Source organism: Pygocentrus nattereri, chromosome 21 (assembly GCF_015220715.1).
Source record: "Pygocentrus nattereri isolate fPygNat1 chromosome 21, fPygNat1.pri, whole genome shotgun sequence".
Classification (NCBI taxonomy): domain Eukaryota; kingdom Metazoa; phylum Chordata; class Actinopteri; order Characiformes; family Serrasalmidae; genus Pygocentrus; species Pygocentrus nattereri.
This window is the reverse complement of record NC_051231.1, coordinates 11,981,031-12,002,969: the sequence shown is the minus strand read 5'-3', so window position 1 is coordinate 12,002,969 and position 21,939 is coordinate 11,981,031. Positions and strand designations below refer to the sequence as shown.

The 21,939-nt window shown below is 38.5% G+C and overlaps 1 protein-coding gene across 1 annotated transcript; it reads right to left on the bottom strand.

Annotated features, from left to right (window-relative positions):
* Positions 1-2,910: 2,910 nt before the first annotated feature.
* LOC108431538 (SAP domain containing ribonucleoprotein) lies at positions 2,911-20,367 on the bottom strand. The gene is made up of 11 exons (XM_017704761.2): positions 20,256-20,367; positions 18,698-18,797; positions 18,286-18,332; positions 16,990-17,048; positions 16,462-16,513; positions 15,510-15,583; positions 14,088-14,125; positions 13,258-13,283; positions 12,929-12,997; positions 4,660-4,746; positions 2,911-3,254 (listed from the first exon to the last, which is right to left on the bottom strand). The coding sequence occupies exons 1-11, from the start codon at positions 20,286-20,288 to the stop codon at positions 3,213-3,215; spliced, it is 627 nt and encodes a 208-aa protein (XP_017560250.1). The 5' UTR covers positions 20,289-20,367; the 3' UTR covers positions 2,911-3,212.
* Between the last annotated feature and the right edge of the window lie 1,572 nt (positions 20,368-21,939).

Below are 21,939 nucleotides of genomic sequence, written 5' to 3'. Positions count from 1 at the left end.
CCTCTCATCAATGTAATTTAGTGAATCTAAAGGACAAATGAGTCTGGAGCTCCTTACTAATGCAAATTAACAGAGGCCACCCACCTCTGGCCTGCAAACACTGACGTAAGGTTTGTAATCACTGCCAATAGGTAGTGTAATTTGCGCTCAGGGAGCATGGAGGGGGCACGGCTGGGTGGGAGTGGACTGCACTCATTTTCACATTTTACGGCCCACTGAGAAAAGAAGACAACATTGGCCAGCGAGCACATGGTTGATCAAAACAGGACAAAATCGGGAGTTTTTTGGCTGGATATAACGTTGACTATTTCTGCTTTTCCCATTTCTTAAACAGGCCTCTATCAGTTTTGGATGCTGGTAGCATTTTGTTTTCTTCACAAGTGCACATTTTAAAACCCTGACTTCAGTGGCCAGCTCCACCTTCACACCACACACCACACACTTTCAAATGCTGGCTCTTCAAAGGTTCTTCAGAGAAGAAAATGATTCTATATAGAAGCATGAACATTCCTTTCCACGATTCCACGTTCTTCGCACCATGAAAATTCCAAAAGCTCCAAAATTTCACTACCCTAACTCAGCACAGACAAACCAGAATGCAAAGAAACACCCAGTGCACATTTCCCCCAATAGTGTTATTTTCAGCTAACAAAACAAACACAATATATTTAATAACAATCAATGTCTCGGCCTCCTACAATCGGAAACTCGCTAATTGTCCAGGCTAAGTGGGGAAAGTGAAAACTGGTAGATCTATGCATCTAGAACCAGGAACATTTAAAGAACCCTTTCAATGATTAAAGGTGTTCTTCAGACTGATGGAGAACGTTTTGTAGATGGAGTCGACTGCAGTTACACAGCAAGAAAAATGTATTCAAAACACAATGTGTGTTTAACTGAAGTAGGATTTTTAGAATAAGCATAACTTTTCAAAGTAAGAGGATATATTTACAATGAAAAAATTCTCCCCTTGAGGTCTGACCTCAGTAACTTACTGACCCTGCATACAACTTTAATTGTAATATGGAAGCACAGCTGTCTTCCAGCCAACCTACAATGGCAGCTAATTAGCAGTGGATTTCTGCCAGCAACACTGGCTCCCTGCCAACCACATCCGGTTCACTGAGTTTACTTCTTAAGTTGTTTCATCCACCTTCAAGCCAACCCCGCTGTATCAGTATCTCGCACATCTGCGGACAGAACTGTGCCCCTTTAGCCCAATAATTAGATGGAGTTGTTAAAAACCCTTGACATAACTAGAAACTGAGATCATCTTACTAGTACAACTAGCTTCTACGTGAGAGTACTGATTAGACTTGGGCCCAATCCCTTTTCTTATTTTTTCCCCTACCCCTTGTTTTCAAGTGTCACCTTGCTCATTACTGAATTACAAGGGGTAGCAGCTGAAATCTTCCCCTATGAAACGGGACAAACCTCAAATAAAGAAGGACATTACTTCATCAACAGGCTACTGTAAGTAACCCTGCCAGTCTGCAGTGAAAGCAGAGGAGGGTAAAGTTCAGCTCCTCACTGTTGGGCTTTAGTTACATTTAGGGAATCATATGCCTTCAAAGAGGGGGAGATGAGACAATTTTAGTGGCTCACCCCTAAATCTTTGATGATATAATACTTATTGTAATTTTTTTAACTAAGAAAACTCATTTGTGGGTTTCTTTGGCCAGTTGAGCAGCCATCTCGCCAGTTTTTTTTCCTCACACCACTGGAGCGTATCTCTGAAAAACCTCAATTTGGAAAGCCATATTGCCCTAACACTTACCCTTACCCTTCTAGCTCAACAAGAATCGGGACACTCTACCCCTAGAAGTGAGCGTGCAAAATAGAGGAATAAGGAATAAGTGGTAGCGGCGAATGGTAAAATGGGATTGTTGCTTGGTTCCAGTTCCTTAGAAGGGGAGCACTGATACCAGGTCTCTGTCCAGGATGCTGCAATTTCTTGCACCGTTTCTGGCTTTTGGGAAAGTGTGCAACAAGTAAATGAGACATTGATCATGTGGGAGCTGGGTTCATGTCTGAAAACGTCAACAGAAGATCTACTGAAGGTGAGAAGAACCAAGTGTCTTGCACCATGGCACCTCCTCTCTCCTCATAACTACTTCTGCACACTTATGGAGGGAGGTCTCAGCAGCAGAGATCATTGAACAGGAGAGTAGGCCATTGGAGCGTGCGGTCATCACAGAGGTCCTGAGGGGTAGTGTCCTGAACCAAGCCAGAAGATATTTTTGTAGATTACAGATGTGCCGTCAAAGACAGCTTGAATGATATGGGAGAGGACGATGCCTTAGGTAAAAATTTCTTTATCCTCTTCTAGTGGATGCAGACAGAGAGGACTTTGGCCCCAACATGCCTAAAGACATTCATCAACTAGTGGTCACCCTTCAGCTCTCATCTCACCAACATGTGTGTTGATTTACCTTTCTGGCTAGCATGCAAGCAGTTCTACCTGAGAGTTTTCATGGTCTTTCTGATCTCACCTTCAGTTCCAAAGTTCCCCTAATGACACTTTGGACAATGTAAACTGTGAGCTGGACGTGCTTTGTAAATCTTTTTATAGCCGTCCTCTGCATCAATTACCCATGATTAGCCCATGATTGTTTAGTGTTAACGCAAAATTTGAAGAGTCAGAGAATTTACTACACTCTCAACTAGTCACCCGCTGAGAATTCTTGACAATTCTTGTCCTGCCTAACCAGTCCTAACGAGTCAACTAAGACCTAACAAATCAAGTTCCAAGACTTGAAAGAGTACAACTGAAAGTGCGTCCAAAATTTTGCACGTGCCACAATCATTTTTTTATTTTATTTTAAAGTTAACCAAATATAACGTAACTGTGCTTTAACATTTGCTGAAAAAAGGTAGACGTTCAAATTCATAGGTGCAGAGGGTGTTGTCTTTTCATTTAAATACTTTATTCTTTTTGTTTTTGGCCAGGGGTGCTCAAACTATGCATCACTCTGGATGGTTTCAAAGTGTGCACCTGTAATGGTATAAACACTAACCAGATCATACAGCTATGCTGATTATTTAGTGTTTAGTCAGCCAAGGATTTTGGACAAAACTGAAATATAGAGAAACTTGTTTATTGTACACACCTTAAAATAAACCAAGTGGCTGACTGAACTGTATGTCTCAAGGAGTGAAAGATTAAAAAAATACAAAAAGTAAAAAACAAAAAACAAAAAAAAAAATCTGCTTCATATATTTCCAAACCGCTCAGCTCGTTTTCTCTTCTTTGCCTAAAAGAGAACAAACCAGAATGAAAATATGAATAACATTAAATCAATACAGTGATGAGAAACTGAAGATCGTGTCATCTTTTGAGACAAAATTCTTAAATACAATTTTTTTGGCCTAGTTGGTAAGGTTATAAATATAATAGAATTTAATACAAATATTAAACTCAGCTCCACCAAGCAGTACTAAGTTCAGTGCATGCTGGCATAGGTGCACACAGTAATACTTTCTCAGCCCTAATGAACGTCTAGGAAATTTAACAGATTAAACAACAGGTTGTAGAAAAGACAGATCAGTGCAAGAGGACAACTAACAGGTTTTCTTAATTATTAATATTTCTAATTCTGTTGACTGTGGCTTCTGTATTTGTTGTATGCCAAGCTGAATCACTTCAACGGAGCCGTCACACATTCAATTTATCTGAATTCTACAATTTTAAGTGCACGCACACAAACAGAGGCAATTTAATTACCATAACATGAAAACTGACAAAACTGTGTAATTACTGTTTTAAAACTGGCAATACAAAATACTTAGATTGCTAGAAACAGCAAGTAGTAGTATAGTTTAAGAAAATATTGAACTGTACCTATATATCGTAACTGTGCCTAATTAAAACAGAAAACAGAATTTCTGAATACTTTATTTCAGCCATGAATATTATGCCTGAAATACTATCCCTGAAAATGTAAGAATGTCAAATCATCTTACTCTAAACTCAAGGTGTAATTTTTCACTTTAGTGAAATGGGAATTTTACAGATTTTTCAAAAATTCTGCATAAATGGTCAAGATGCAAACAGTCATTGAAGCTAGTTTGATGTGAAATCATTAATTCTAGAGAAACTTACTGAGTCAGAATTGTCCATGTCTGAAAGCTCCCTCTCAAAGTTATTACATGAAATTATGAATACACTGCCTGATGTCTGAAACACTGTTATACAAGGGTTGCAAAAGGTTTTGGCCTAAAGCTGCTTTTAACTAATCTAATGGTGGAGGGCTACATGCAGGTCATTGCAAGGCAAAACAGTCCTGATAAACTTATTTTATTCATATTAATCATTTATTATTTTTGCTGTCATCAACATTACCTTTAAAAACTCAGAAGACACCTTTTTATTGGTTGATTAGTTTATTTAGCAGCGCTGGTTCCTATCGCCAGCACTGTAAAGAAATCCAAGTATATTTCTCTACAATGAAAACTCTCACATCAAACTACCCTTAATGACTCTACATCGCAACCACTGATGGACTTCTCCTTTAAGAAAGAAAGAACAAACATCTAGAGAACCACTGAATGAATCACAATTACTTCCCATGGTCTGTTATTTTGTGCTATTTTAGGCACAATAAATTAACAAGACTTCAACTACTCTGGGCTACACCAATAAAAGCTGAAGTCTCATACCTCTGCATCATCAGCTCCACCTGAGGCTGCACTTGTGAGAATTCCAAATCTCTCCTTCCTCTTCTTAAGCTTCTCATCCTCTTCAACCTGTACAAAAACAGCATATTAATTATGACTAACGTTTTCCATCAAACTTATATTTTCAAATAAGTGACAAAAATAAATCAATAAAAGATGAATAAAGGGCACACACCCGTTGACTAACATCATATTTGAGCTAATATGATTTGATAATTAAAATGTCCAAAATGTGACAGCAAAAAAAAAAAAAAGTCTCTAAGAGTAAGAGAATGAGACACTTCTAGAAACCCAGACCCAAAAGGAGAATCCATTCTGTCCTGGTGACACCAGATAGCAAAACAAAAATAAACAAAGGATTTGTCCAGCGTGTTATTTGCACTAATTTGTGGCATACTGATACTGGCATTCTAATGCCTTAGCAAGAATTTCAACCAGTGCATCACCCACTACTAATGCCTCACCTTGAAATACCGGCTTTAAGGAGTTTGCATTTATCATTTTTTACTGCTGCTTGTCTCAAAACGTGAACAAATCCAACACCACCGACATGTTGCTTTATGGGTGTGTATGGATTCAACATAGAAATTGGTTCATGGTATCTGTATTCTTTGTTACAGATCTGTATCCTTTGTTGCTGCTACTCTTTATGTACCTGTATCCATGCAACACTAGTTTTCCATGTATGCTTTTCAGGTGAATTGACAGAAAAGCTCTACATGCACGTGTCGCTAGCAAGGACGGAGTGAAGGAAGCAAGCAAAACATTGGAGAATAACTTTTTGTTAAAGGCAGAAAAGAAATCTGAGCGGATAACTAGCATGTCAATTTGAATTGAACAGGGACACTAGGCATATTATAGCATGACTTATAAAATAAGCTGCATTTTTTTAAGCCAGGAGCTCAGCTGAAAAGCTCTGTGGGTTTCCATAGTTCACACAGCCAATGTTCAGAACCCAGCAGGGGGTCATCTCCCACAGTGCATTGCTCTGTGCTGGTGACAAGTGTTGAAACAGTGCAAGCCAATCTCATTTCGATCTCCAGAGATCATCAAGTTCATTTCGCTGGCTCCAGTGTGCCCCCACCCTCTTCTCCCTCATCATGTTTTCTTTTTTGCCTCCTCAAACAATATTGGGCCAAATACAGGGCCTCCGCTCTCTATTCACAAAGCCATTCTAGAACAGCTTGAATTAGTGACAGTTATTATTCAAACTAATGAGTAAAACCCGCTGTGGCTCACAATAAGAAACAGTGACGTTTTCCTACACAGTCGCAGAAATGTTTCATTTCAATAGGATAAAGTGTGTCAAATTTCAATGTGGAGGATCTACATAGGAATTCATTTGCATTTGTCGCTTTTATGCCATGTTCTTTATGCAGCAGTATGTTTACAACCTTTTTTCCTACATCAACAAACTAAATATTACCACAGTGGCACTGGATCTGGCTGTCATTTCCCCCCCTCCTTCTAATTGGCTGGGCTTGTAATGACGTGACGTCATGAGAAGTGCATTGTGCAAAAAGCAGGGCATATGGCCTCCTCCACCTCTTTGAGAGGATGCGTGTGTGAAAGTGTGCGTGCGCGTGCATAATAACAGCAGGACAAGAGGCTATTTTCTCTGTCCACTGGTAATGTGCCTATGGTGTTCAAGTTGTAAGGCAGGGGAGAAAGCAAGTGACCAAATGCACACTATCACATCATGACATTTTACGAAGGGTAAAGATACCAAATAAGCCCTCTAAAATCTGTATCTGTAGTTAACTGACTAGCTATTTAAGTCAAATGGAGTACTCTTTTGTAGGGGAGATTGATGTAGGGAAAATATCCAACTGTGACTTTGACCAGTACTGCATTTGCGATTTAAATGCAGTAATTTTCTATACATTTATTTGTAGCATGAAGTCTGAACACTGAGTGCATCACAACCATCACAGCTAAAAGGTAGTCTGATGTCACATATCACTGCTGTTGGAACAAAACCTTGTATCTCCATTTTTGTTGGTTGCTGTTTTTCACATAATTTAAAAAATGCCTGTTGTCCTTCACATAGTGGGTGAAGTTCATGATGAATGGACTAAAAGAAACAGCCCAAAATGACCCATGAAAAAAGTCTGCTTGTATTAACAGATTAAAACTAAGCATGTGTTTTCTTCTCCTTTAAATTTGTCACTTTGGAGATACAAGGTTTTGCTCCACCAGCAGCAATATGCAGAACATGAGTGTTGTTGCTTCTGATTTGTCTAACATCTACAGGCATCTTATAAGCACTGTGTTATTAGTGGAGTTTAATTCCCATTTAAAATTATTAAGACAACATCGCTGATAATGTTTTAAATAATAAAAACTGCAGCCCTTCAAATTACGATTGATATAAAAACACTTTGATTCTATGAACCACAAGTGGCCTAAACTGAACACAGCTAAGAATGTGACAGAAGACAGAGGAAGGTCGTGATAAAGCCATGGTAAGCCAACTACTGTAGCTCATGTTAGGCAGGTATAGAAACACCACTCACAATTTCATAATAAATGGATAATAACTAAGCCTGGAAAGGATATGTGCTGTAAAAAACAGTGAGGAGGAAGTCCAAACTGTTAAAGAAGTAAAAACAAACATTCTCCAAGCATCATAGCTGGTGAACTTCAACTATGACATCTTGGGTCATCAAACTTCCAATTTGATATGCCAGCAATCCACACCAAACTACTCAGAAGGCATGGTGGGGAAAAGCCACTACTATAGTGAATAAAAACTACTGCAACTTGACTGACTGTGGAGGCAGAAAGCTCGATTGTTAATAGGTTCTTTGGGTACATGAGGCCAAAATAAAGAATCAAACATCAAAGAGGACGAGGTTTGATCAAATTGAAAGGCGCTTAAAGTAGGCATGCCAGATTATACTGAATTCATATCAGTATCAGCTAGTATCTGTTTTCAGAAAAAAATGGAAAAATAAACTGCATTAGACAGATATGTACATTCGACAAATTATGTATTTATCATATTCTAGAAGAGCAGAATATTTAGGCATAGCCGGGTTACTCTGCATGTTGCATGTTGATGTCCCTGGTGACTTTAAGCATGGTTCATATTAGATCATTTAAAATGAGTTATTCCTCAATTTTTTAATCAAAATATGACTGACTCAGTTGTTTTCCTAATATTGATAACATCACCATGCAGGAAAAATAATATTAACCAATAATTCCATATTTTACTTTTTCCACCACCCCAACCTAACATTGCCCTGCTAGCTCAGAGACTTTGATATCATGTTTCACTCAAAAGTAAGTCCTAGTTCGAAAGAAAAATGTGTTGCGATTCCTGATTCACGCAGACTTTAATTCCTGTTGTAAAGTGTTGGTGGAAATGTGTATTTTACATGCCTACTCACCTTAAAAACTGTTTTCCTGATTAAAGTACATGTGAACCATCAATATTTCAGTAAAATTTTGATTCCCAAGAGGCCAACGCTGTGTGGTTGCTCGATCTTTCAACAAACAAGACATTTAATAAATAGTAAAGTGAACTGTATTGGGTTTTTGTTTTAAGGGTAATCAAAATTAGAGATGTATATGCATATAACTATCACGTTATATACGTTCACTAGAACTTGTGAACCTGGAATAGCTGATTTTAACAAGCAGTCTCACCTCACCTGAAAACACAACTGCAGAATGTCAAAGGCCATCTTGACATTACAGAGAACAAATCCAACCTCTAAGTTCAAAGGTGAAAGGTCATGGGCATTCTGACACGAAGGAATCGAGAGACAGAGAGAAGGAGGGGGGGGCTAAAAAAAAAAAAAAAAAAAAAAAAAACATTCATCCATCTTCTATCATTATACGAAACCGCGCACCACCTCTCAATGCGGTCAGCATTGTCTTAGAAAGGCAGCTCAGAAAGAAATATAAATAAAAGACAGTGAACCGTTGGTGGGGGGTAGGGTGTTTGGTGTGGGGAACGATTTGCAAGCTGTCGACTGATTGCCTTGCCAATGAAGAGTAGTGGGCCCCCTTCTCTTGTCCACTGGCCTGCATGTCCATCCCCCTTTTAGCCCCCTGGGAGGAGGTCTGTTGCGTTGTGGCCTCACTAAATCAACATTGTTATAATGATGTGTCACACTTGACCCCCTGCAGCTCTGGTCGCTCACATGGGTGTCAAGACCCACAATGGGCGGCCCTCCATATCGTATGGACTCATGACAGATTTTGATTCATTGGATAGCCCAGGCTCTGTCATGAGAAAATTACCCCTATCAAAATGCCAGCATTTTCACATTCATCAACTCATTCACTCTCAACACCCATATCTCTCACTCCATCTCGAAAAACAACAAAGGTGTTCGTCCTCAAACATGAGGTCACATACACAACCATACCTTAAAAGTATTCAAGAATTCAAGGTCTTATAGCAACGTTATGACCATGATTACTGACTACCTTTGTTGGCAAAAATAACACTGGCATATGTAAACCTCAAAATTTGGTTAGTTGATATTGTATATTAGGGTATATCAAAGATATTTAGTCTGTTAACGCCCCACAACAAGCTTTGGCTAGTTCATGTTTTTATCGTCGTAATGACAACAGCAATACTCATAATGCCGGAGTTCATACAAACAACAAAAACACATCCAACTTCAGTCAAGCACAACGCATACTTCAAAAGCGCTGCTAGAGGCCCTCTACATGCAGTATCATGGGCAACCGTGTGACCAATGGCAGTCAGGGTGAGGTCTCAGTACAAATGACACAATGATTAAGAGTTCTGTTTAGCAGCCCGCGCAGCCGAAAAGATGTTGCTTTGATAAAAGACTTTTCATCTTGTGTATCCTGCCGGCTTTAGAAGGTAAATGGCAAGTTTTCACGTTTACCGAGTTTTACTGCCGCAGCATGGCTTGGCCAGTAAACGTTTTTAGGAGTGCTTTTTGTTTTTTTTACATCAGTTGCAAGTAGAAAACAAAAAAGTGTGAGTATGTTACATGCTTCTTGTGGCATGTCAATCATGATGAGGGTAAAGTTTAAAATTGCGCTTCATGTGCGAGAGATTAATGTGGTGTAGAAATGGCATGGTTACCACTTCTGATTTAAGATGAGATTTGCAGCCCAAAATGAACCATGATCAAGCAATATCGGAAAGTCTGCAAAAAGCAGAAATGTTTGTAAGGAATGCTCACATGTAAATCATTTGATTCAATGCCAAGTAAATGGTTTTTTAGAACCAAAGATTTTAAACATCACAGTGTACCTGTCTGACAGCCACAGGACACTAACATCATACCTGGTCAAATAATAAAGATTTCTTTTAATGAAGCCAAGTTAGGGATACAGAGTAGAGAAATTCATAATGAATGTCTTTTTTTGCCAAATTTGATTAGAAAAATCAATATCTTGCCAATATCAACAGAAACTTCTGGACTGGGTATTGGAGGAAAAAAAATGCAAGCCTGTAACAAATGTGTCATCTTGTTAGTTATGTACCTCTTCCCATGAGCTAGCAGACAGTATAATGGGTCCTACCTTTAGAATCTCATTTTAAATGAGTGCTTCAATTTAAAAAAGCTTTTAAGCAAGAAACACCCGATCAATTTCAGATGATATGTTCAGCTGATAGTTTCAATATCAGTAGATAGTGGTATCATGTCATCTTAAATTGGCCAACCCTAGTCCTGCACTGGAGTGAATGTCCCCGCCCAGCCTTCTTCCATTCCCACATCTTCATCCTGCTCCGTGAAAGACCTCTGCTATGCCCTCACACCCCTGTTCTAAAGACACCTCATGATCCTTCCCTTCTTCCTTTCCCTCTTGCCACCAGCTGCCAGAACAGCTCTGCCTGATGCTGCATTCTTAATGAGTAATTTGAACAATCACGTCAGTCTGCGCTAGACTCCCCTGACGCCAGGCAGGTCAGTGTGCCCAATTCCCTGCACCCATCCCTGGGGCCCCCTCATTAGGCAAGCCCCTCTGAAACCACTGCCCCCACTACAATGAAACCCAGAAGGAAATGAGACTGCAGATCAGGTTGGGGGTATTGCAGTGTGACCAGTTGCAAGTCCCTGCCAGCTCATCCTGCTGCTACGACCCTTAACTGCATACTTCAGTGATTTGGCTTCATCGCACATGAATTACATAACTTGCGGCTGTGGGAGGGAATAACTTGGACTTGGATTAATTACTAAGCCACAGGGATATTAGGAGGTGAAACTGCTGCAAATGTGTCGGCGTCCAACATCTGTTTCAAAATCTTATAAACTAAATCTACAAACGTTGCCTTCAAACAAGTTCATATATGAACAATTTATATTAATTTAGTACTTTGTGGTTATTTAATCCATTGCTGGTGTGTCGTTCAGACAAATGCTTTCATGACCTGAAATACTGGAACGCATATTGAAGGTCAGATCTGACCGTCATAGCTATGCCATGTTTCTGAGCTACTGAGTTTGTACTGGCAAAAGGCTCACTAATTTTCATAAATGTAGTGACTCATGCTGGATGACAGCTGTCTAGTCTGTGCCATCCATACTTGTCACGAAGCTACTTTGTCAAGAAGCTACTTTGTCAAGAAGCTAAAGCCATTATTTATGACCCCACTGGGTCAGTTCTTTCAGAGAAAGCTTCTAAAAGGAATTTCTGTAAAGCAGCAATGGCATCTGTCATGGAATCATGCTGTCAACATGTTGGAAGAAGAAACTAGACCTTTCTCCCAGCTTCCTCTAAACATAACAATTTACCCAGTTACTAAATCAATGCCCAGACACCAATCTGTGCCAGTTTGCTCAGTAAGGAGACTTTACAGAGCTGGGTTCAAGTTAACACAGTGGATAGATATCCTGTGGCTACACGGCGAGCCTTTACTTTCACAACAACAGCAGGAAAAACCTGTGATTGTAATTTCATCACATTAAACAGATCTGCTGATTGTTTAGTTGCATTTCAAACCTGTTGTGCAACAATAAAATTAAATAAAAATAAGCAAAGAGAGCTAATATTCCTGCTTAAAGAGGTTACGTTACAGAGCTGAGCCTGTGGCAGGGTGAAATGGATATGCGCTTCCTGCATACTGTGCCCATCTGTGGCATCTGGTGCATATGTAGGGTTATGCTGCATTTAAATGTAAGAAAAAATATGTGGCAGAATGTGTGTAATCAGTGATGGTATGCAACTAATGGCAAAATGTAAACGTTGCCCTGTAGATAGTGCCACCATGGTGCCTGTCTAGATTAACTTAAATTTTAGTCTAAACATGCTTTGAACACGTACTCAAGTTTCTAATGGCATGATTATTCACTGTCTGTACCGCTGATAGATAGACAGATAGATAGATAGATATGGCTTATTCCACTACAGCAAAAAGCAAAAGGTGGAAAATCTTAAATCTTCGCTTAAATGTTCCCCTGACAGCTGTGGTACACTACTGCGGTCATGGGGACAATTCTTCTACACTGCCATATTAACAAATATATATATTTAATACATAGTTCGGCATCATTGGCAGTCATAATGTAGCATTATAGTTAGCTAGCAGAAACATTGGGTATCGGGACTTTAGTGTCAGATTACCCTGATCTTTCTGCTATCTTACCGCTTTATGGGTTACATTAGTCCTTGAAGTATCCATTTTACTTATGAGGCTTAACACACTCATATTCCTGAAGCAAGGAGGGGCCATGTGACTCATGGTCTTCAACATGTGTAAAACACACAATGTTGTTAAATAATTTTATATCTCAAAAATAAATGAATCAATAATAAATAAATTCAATCAATTATCCAGCCCTACTGGAACCAAGTGTTGTGAATCCAACAGAGGCTTGCGAATCCAAACATTGTGGCTTAAGTGGGAGAATTACATGGTACCCCACAGGAAAGAAAAATTACATTATGCAACGGACACTGTTTCTGAGGTGTGTGCTGCTCACTTCCGAACAAATGGCCATCTACTCCAAGGTCCTGCTAACATAATTCAATTTATTCCTCACTTATTGCACATTTGGAACCCATTTACCCACATCCATGGTCTATTACCTCTGCCCTTCACCAACCACAACTTCCGCTGTTCAGAGAAATAGTAAAAACACACTGGAGCGTCAGAGGAAAGCACCACACTGTAGAGTACAATAGCAGGCTATTAACTTCAATATCAATATTACACATAATGGGGGTACCATGCAGTATTCAGTGTTTCTGCCATTTCCTGTGACCAGCAGTAACACATTCTGGTAGTCTTTACAGAACAGCAACATACCTTCTTAGCAACAGACGAGACATTCATGCCAAAACGCTCAGCTCTCTTCTTTAAGATATCAACATCAACCTGATGGATACAGAGAGCAGAGTAAAACAAGAGGATTTTATAGAATTACACTGCATCAGCTGTGCTAAGGTGCTAAGCTGTGCTAATTGCACTACCCGAATTCTATTTAAATTATATTAGCTTTATCTATACAACACAGTGGTGCTAAATCATTTATACAGAGAGAGCGTGCACAAAACAGTTTATGCAAAGTCTCTGTTATGTCTACTAAATACATGTACACTAAAAACAAAATGAACATAGAACAATATTATACTTACATTTGATTTCGAAACAGCAGAGGTTCCTGTAAAGACAGAATGGTAGCATTCAGATCAAAAGTCCTTAGAGTTGATAAGTATTAGGTCTGTCAAAGTTGGCATGTTAAAACAGACTAGTGCAAAAAATGATTAACTATGAACTTTCTCTTTTACAGTGTTAATGCTTTTTCAACTCGACCTTTCCAACAACCCGCTGTAGCGCAGGCTGAAGCCCAGCTGTAGTGCGCTGTATATTACCATGATAGAATCAGTGAATTTAGCTCTCTTGTTCAAATACAGCCTTTAAAATGCTTTTAAAAGATTACATTCAGCACCTTCAGCAGACTACACTGGACAGTGCTCACAGAACAACTATGGATAAATCAACCAGCAGCAAATTGAGAAAAGCAGCAGTACAGCTGAGCTCCAATTCCCCTCAAGAGACTCCACTGAAACCGATATTGTTCAACTGTATGAACAAGAGTGAAAGGTTAGAATCACAGAAGGGCTGAACCACTGCCTGTATATATGGTATATATTATATATACACACACTCATTGGTTGGAACATGCAGATACTGTTGCCCTCACTGGACATCAGTGATAACTAAACTGTGTACACACTGGAAATCACATGAATTTCATGTTCAGTTCATGTAAACTTGGTTACTGAAATGATAAATTAAAATGTTGAAGTACTAAAAAGTATTAAAAGTAACAAATGTATTTTCATTAAGCTTACTTGTGTACTCAAAATTCTTTCCAACTGAAAAATTACTGTTTAGTGGCAAATTTGTGCCAATAAAACATTAATTTATTTAATACACAGAAATAACAGGATTGCCGACTCACCTTTGGGGGACACTGATGATGTTTCTGGCAATCCAAACCTGATGGATAAAAAAAAAAAAGACATTTTGTATAAAGAAAGTGCTGAATTTCTTTAAAATGCCAGTACTATGTTGCTGTAATTCATGCCTGACGTCAAATAATGTACAGCATACTAAGCCATCAATGCTGACATTTGCTTTCTTTTTGAGCTGCACTGTTAAGTCCAGCAGACTAAATTAGAAAATTCAAGTTTTGATATATAGTAGTTGATTTATCACCTTAACACAGTAGTCATTACATGTAGAAGTTACAATAGTCCAAAATGGCTATTTCGCCAAGACATTCTGTAAAATTTAATGTAATCATGCTTGCGTTTAAAAGAAACATCCAGGAAAGGCCTGGTTCTTTAAAAGCAAGGGAGGGTTGAGGCTCAACACTTCACCAAAAACACACCAGCAAAAAAATTCCAGTTTTAAAAAAAGGTTGTTCCTCTGCTAAAGATTGCAAAAATTGTACATACTTTATCCTTAATAACACCAAAATATTCAAGGAATTCAGAAAAATCAATGTGCTTAAAGAAAAAGGCTGAAAACCACTAATGAATGCCTAATCTTTGATCCTTCAGATGGCAAAGCATTAAAAACCAGTATACTTGTGATGGACATGTGATACTTTTATTTAAAATAAATAAAAAAAAAACAACTTTTGCCAGTAAACACCATCTGTCGCTGCATCCACAAGTTAAGACTGTACTATGCACAGCAGAAGCCAAATGCCAACAGCGTCCAGAAACGCCTCTGACTTCTGTGAGCTCAAGCTCATCTGAAATGGACTGAAGCACAGTGGAAACATGTGATGATTCCACCTTTAAGAGTATTTTTGGAAACAATGGATGCTGTGCTCTAAGACCAAAGAAGTAAGCTTTTTCTTTTTCAGGGACACTCATGCTTATGTCACCACGAAAACTCAAGCCACATTTGGCATGTGCTACAACATGGCTGCATAAATGGAGCATGTGGGTGCTAGCCTGGTCTGCCTGCAGTCCACAAATGTCTCCCATTGAAAATGTGTGTTCTGTGGTACAGTTGTGCAGCTGAAGACCGGTATAACAGAACAGTGAGCCCGAAAAAAAAAAAGAAAAAAAAAAAAAAGACATTTTTCAGACATAGAAATATATAACATATATGGCACAGAGGTACACAGTGTTTGAGAACATGAAAGAACGCAAGAAAATATAAGGTTAACACTATACTGCTGCTATTAGAAAAATCTTGTATCTGCTCTAAAGCCAAGAGATGGTGCTACAATTATGTGATCATTACTTCACTGCTGGTTTGTTTTGTACGGTGCACTTGGGAGAACATGGGGTGGACTGCTCCAAATTAACAACAATAAACTGAACAGAAAAATTTACTTATATCTACTGCAACATCTAGTCCTTACCTTGCAGCTCGTGCGGCCTTCTTGTTGTCTGCTTCTGGAGACAGATTAAAGCGTTCTGCCCTTTTCTGCAATCTCTGCAAGAGAAGGGTGAGAACATGAGAGGCTATCACACACCAAGTTGCACAACCACACGAAGAAAGAAAAACAAGATAAACATAACAAAACCAAGCAAGTAAAACTTTCCTAAGCCTTAGTCATTGAAGGTAGATGACAGGCAATACAATCACAAAAGACCACTCATTTGTCAAATCACAGCTATAAGCTGTATGCTACTAGGCTGTATCCCAATGTTTCCCCAGTTTATCCTAATGAAGAACAATGGCGGCAATTTGGCCACCTTTAATGACATATGAACTCTGTGTCCGATTCAGAAAACTTTCATACAACACGAAAACAAGCTGAGATTTTAGTGAAAATTACAAATCTGCCAGTGTGTGAATTAAAGTGGCAGCCTACCTCATTTACATAAAATAAAGTCATGCAGATATTTTCATAGGCAGCCACTAAAACAACATTCACCAGCTCGTGAACTAATGGCTGGGTTTGTAGGCAGAGTTTGAGGCCAAGTAGTAAGTGCACTGTTCCCCCTACTGACCAGACATTATAGTATTAAAATTAGGAAGACTGAAAAACAAAATGCAAAAACTCTTTACAAACACTGTTAAAGTGACAGAAACTACTCTGTCACTTTAGAAATACAGGCTAAATCCAATACAAACTATTGGAGCAAAATATAAATAACACTGACATCAGTTTACAGATTTTTAGCCATTTAAAATCTGCATCTCTCTCTAACGTTTTCATATCAGTCAGGTCTGAAACACCTGATTTGACTTGGCTTACAAATATTAAAAATCCATCAGGTCTTTAAGAGCACTAGATTTGTGCAGAACAAGAGCTATGTGCCTCTTTTTTTAGAGACTGAAATGTTTGCATGCTTCGGTCAAAATACCTCATCAACTGATGATGCAAGTGTGATTTTGACAACGTTTTTCTTGGGTTCCCTGCGGAAAAAAGAAAATAAATTAGTACATACATAGCATACATTAAGTTGACAAAAAAGTGAAGGCACAGGAGACCAACCCTGCTGGAGGTTTTTATATGCTTTAACCCCAGTCTAACATACTGGACTCCATTATTCAGACTCTTATTATGACTTTCATAAGAATGGAGTGTTACTAGAACAAGACTGCTACTGTATTCAACAAGGGAGGTTCTGGCACTCTGCTTTATGGTCTATTTAACAGCCTCAACACAGGAAGTCTTGCGTATTCTTAACACTGCATGAGACTCATTATTCAGAGCCACAGCACCATCTGCTGGACAAAAACTCCATTTCTGCTGCTGTATTCTTGCGAATCCTTTCAGCTACGAATGCAGTAAGCTCAACTTCTCTTGTGACCAGAATACAGCAAAAAAATAAGCACCTTTTGTTTCGAATTTCAAGCTCATTGTCAGGTTCATGATTTATAATACTTACGTGACAGGTTCAACAACTGACTGTTCTTCGACTGGTTCTTCAGCTTTTGGTGAAGGCTCCTAAAACATGTATTACACCAGTCAGTCATCTCTGTATTCATCTATTGCCAAACTACACCCACATACCATTAGAATCAGCTTTTACACACTTGATTTGGCTCATGAAGAGCAAAGCAATTATCTGATGAGTTGACGCAAAGAACTTCCAAACCCCGTGTACAACAGGGTTGATTTTTTATTTTTTATTAAAAAAAAACATTGTCTTATGATACATAGATGAGCCAAAACATATGACCACCTGCCTAATATGCTCTTGGTGATGTCAAAACAGCCCCAAACTGACAAACCTTTGACTGTACAAGAAAATTGGAATCATTTGTCCCGCAACTGAAACGTTTGTCCCACTCTCAACTGTGCAGTTCCATCAAGGTGAACTAATATCCCATATCTGACACGGTCAACTCACAAATACATTGTTCTCTGCTGAGATAACATGGCAGTCATGGTCATCAGGCTCACTGTGAATAACTTCACCAAACGCCATTTGTTCCCAGTAAACACAAAGCAGGAATTAAACCACAGAACAGACATTTTATGGTGTTTTTGCTGGGCAGCTGTGGCCATCAGACTGAAGGCTTTGCCATCTTTGTAAGGTACAAGAATGTGCATGTTTTTGTAAACGCTTACTTCTCAACTCTTTAGGATTTAATTGTTTTATTGTCCTTTTATATTAGCTCCATGTATGATTTTGAAAATTCTAACAAGAAGCCGGCAAACGAGAATCTGACTTCAGCTTTGCGACGTTTTAGTGTTAGTTTTTTGTTGCGGTTGCAGACAGTGATGTGCAGTTGTTATGAGATAATCATTAAATTGCTTGCAAATTTTACTTTACATTTATGTTGCATATTATTCTGCGAGTTCATTGGTGGGTTTTACTGCAAAGTAGAAACCCAGTCATTGCCTGACTCATGTAGACCTGGAGTAGTGCATGTAAACTGGCTGAACAAATTACTGAGAAAATCAGATTTTCTGCAGTTATCAGATTATTAACTGCATATAAACACATTCACTGTTATTGTCAAATGTTTTGGCACATCAGTATATACATCAATATTTCAAATGCTAATAATATGAGTCATTAATCACATTAATGAGGTCATGTTATCCTGAGAGATAAAGGCAATGGTGTGCTGCAGTTGAAAATACACATGCTCTAATGCAAAAATATGATCACTCAAGGTCATTTGAATAATTATATTTGTATTTACATTAAAGACGTATTATAAACATCACTCACCTCTGGGTATTCCTCTAATACTTCCTCTTCTTCATTTACGTCTTCCTCTGAAAACATTTTTGAATCCCAGTTTAAAAATTGCATTTAAAAAAAAGGATACAATATAAAGACATGGCTGATTTTATCCAGATCCCAACAACAATAGAACGTCTTCCATACAAATAAGTTGAAAAATGACAGCACTTAAAGAGGTATAAGTCTTAAAACAGATAAAAGTGCTTTATGATTTGTTATATTATTGCAAACTGACAACAGAAACATGCAAATTTGTACCAACAATCTACATTCTGAATAACTAGGTGTCAAAATCAGTGTGCCACACATTCAATAAAAATCAATTGAACATAAAATAATTAAATGCATGCTGTGGAGCTCTGACAGACATGACAGGACAAATTTACATCTGACGTACCATGTTCTTCTAGGTACTGCTGCAACCGGGCAATCAGATCACCTTTGTTTCCTTTCACATCCAGCCCTCTCAGTGCACACTCCTGCTTCAGCTCAGCCAACTAAGTAGAGAGAAAGAGAGAGAGAGAGAGAGATAAATAAGCAAATAAACAAACAAACACAGGAAGAATTTACAGAAAAATCAGAGCTGACATTCACAGGCAAATACAAGTGATAGTTTGGCTGCCTTTCAGCTTCAATTTCAATTGTTTTCTATCAGGCCACTAAAGACTTTTTAAATAGTGCTGGTTACCAAAATCTAGTACCCAACAAGCTGACACAAAGACTGTGTAGCAATAAAAGATACTTCCATAAGCTCTTAATGCTTTGGTGATACTAAAATAATGATATTTTCCTGTGTCTAGAAACACTGCCAAGGCATGTTTGGGGAAACGAATACGAAATAAAATGAAATAAAATCAATGAACATTTTTAAAAACCAGCAGTAAATGATTCTTTACCCTAACAGTTAACCATACAGTTAACCAAACGTAAGAATTTTTATCCAGAAAAAAATACAAGTAGGGCGTTGCGAGGGAAAATAGTCCCCAAAGGAAACGTATTTTCTTTTTGGATGGTGAATATCTGCGTTGTAGACATCTATTCTGGACCCTAAAGAAAATCTGAGTCTGTATGTTTCACTACAGTTAACCATTTACATCAAACCGCTTTGAATTACTTTACATCTCAGGGGCTGGACTGGGTAGAAAAACTGTATTCTCAGTAAAATCCCCCCTTTAATCTCCCGCACTGTCCACCTAAAAGACATGCGACCTCCTCCTGAGGATAAGCGCATGTTTCTCGGGGTCCTTGTTGTTAGCGCTGTGCTCAGAGCTGAAACGTTAAGGTCCCCAACTTTCATAACTAGATTTTACATGGGTTAACTTTTATCGGACAGATGAAAAGGCGAGTTACTTTTACTCGCTTATCATAAAAAATGTCCCTTCTGTAAACGAGATAACCGAACCTAGCTTAGCTAGCTTTAGCTAAGGCTGGCTTCGCCTGCGAACTAAGTTATGCTTTAACCTTTACCTGTACAGCACTTAACACATTGACCGTTCCACCTTAAACAGATGTAGTTACATTGTATCACACGTGCCTTTGTCAGATTGGAGCTGAGGCATCATTTAAGGCGGAACGGGAAATTCGGACGGATTGATACGCAAACAATACGGCCAGGCTGCTACAAACGAGCTAACCCAGCTAAGCTAACCTAAGTAAGTGTGGTAGCTGTGAGTCTTAAGACTTCCTGTCCCTTCGTGTTTCTCAATTTACAGCCATGAGGCGAATAACTTCGAGCATTTTATGGCACAAAACACATTAAATAAGGTCTGTAAACGGGCTGTAAAGGCAAGACCGACCCTTAGCTGACGCTAACCGCTAGCTTTAAGGCAGGTTAGTGTTCAAACAGCCCAGGCGTTCTTAGCGCTCGGTTCACTCCGAAGTGTGTTTAAAGGCACCACCTGTACACGAATTTAAGTGCAAAAAGAGCACAAAACCCAGGTTAATGTATTTACTACCTTTAGTTTTTGGAGTTCAACGACTTCAGCCATTTTGGGAGCTTCTCCGTCTTGAGTCTATTTTCTTCTGCTGCCTGCGGGAAGCCGCACCACGGGATCAGAACGGCAGCGCCACCCAGATAGAATTTTATATTTTATCTTTTTTTTTTTTACAAAATTTGTATGGAATTTATTAAATTCTCATTAAATCAATAGTGTATACATGTTACAATTAAATTATATAGCATGCAATTTAATTATATATATATATATATATATATATATATATATATACATATACATATATAATTATCGTATTATTAATTATATTTTTCAGTTTCCTCTTCAAGATGAGAATTTTTGACTGCAAGATCTATTTAAATTTTAATTTAAACATTAATATCAGTCCATAGACAGTGTCCCAAATGGCTTACATTAACAATCATATTTATTCATTTATTTGTGCCTGTAATCTGAAACATGCCAATGTATAGAAGCAACCTTACATATATACATAAACCATCAACATAAGTCATTTTGGCATACTGCATATGAAATTATATTAATGTCTAAACTGAAATTAAAACACAGTACACTACATTGCCATAAGTATTCACTCACCCATCCAAATAATTGAATTCAAGTGTTCCAATCACTTGCATGACCCCAGGTGTATAAAACCAATCACCTAGGCCTGCAGACTGCTTCTACAAACATTAGTGAAAGAATGGGTCGCTCTCAGGAGCTCAGTGAATTCCAGCATGATAGGATGCCACCTGTGCAACAAGTCCAGTCGTGAAATTTCCTCACTACTAAATATTCCACAGTCAACTGTCAGTGGTATTATAACAACGTGGAAGTGATTGGGAACGACAGCAACTCAGCCACGAAGTGGTAGGCCATGTAAAATGACAGAGCGGGGTCAGCAGATGCTGAGGAACATAGTGCGCAGAGGTCGGTAACTTTCTGCAGAGACAATCGCTACAGACCTCCAAACTTCATGTGGCCTTCAGATTAGCTCAAGAACAGCGTAGAGAGCTTTGTGGAATGGGTTTCCATGGCTGAGCACACCTCACAAATGCGCTTCTGGAAGAATGGTGAATAATTCCCATGAACACACTTCTAACCCTTGTGGAAAGCCTTCCCAGATGAGCTGAAGCTGTTTTAGCTGCAAAGGGTGCAAACATCATATTAAACCCTATGGATTAAGAAGGGGATCTCACTCAAGTTCGTATGTGTGAAGCCAGACAAGCGAATACTTTTGGAAATATAGTGCATCTTTCAGTTTTCAGTGATAATCTTAATGTTATGTTAAGTCTTATTCATTGCTATTTTGCTTCTCTGCAGTACAATTCAGCTTCATTGACTGTAGAACATAAAGCACTTCAGTGACTGCATTTTTACTCCCATGAATATTTGTTTTCCTGCAACATCAGAGAGCTGTGAACAAAACCATCGACGCTCCAATTTCTTAAATTCCAAAATTCTGTAATTGTTGTTGGTTAATTTGTCACAAAACTGGGTTATGCTATTTAAAAAAACTACATCTCAAAATGTTATCACCATTTTGACTTGTGCAAAAAATGTAGATTTCTACAATGACCTGTTTTGCTCATTTTCTGACTGAAAATAGGTTGACATCCTCTACAGAGAACTATAATCTATAATTCTAGCCACAATTTTTCATATATGTGTGCTTCTGATG

What these genes read in the sequence shown, in the direction of transcription:
- LOC108431538 (XM_017704761.2), bottom strand. Translation starts at nt 20,288, where the DNA reads ATGGCTGAAGTCGTTGAACTCCAAAAACTAAAG. An exon ending in GCAGTACCTAGAAGAACATG is followed by an intron (nt 18,333 to 18,697) that starts GTACGTCAGATG and finishes AAATGTTTTCAG; the next exon opens with AGGAAGACGTAAATGAAGAA. An exon ending in TCAGTTGTTGAACCTGTCAC is followed by an intron (nt 16,514 to 16,989) that starts GTAAGTATTATA and finishes TTTTTTCCGCAG; the next exon opens with GGAACCCAAGAAAAACGTTG.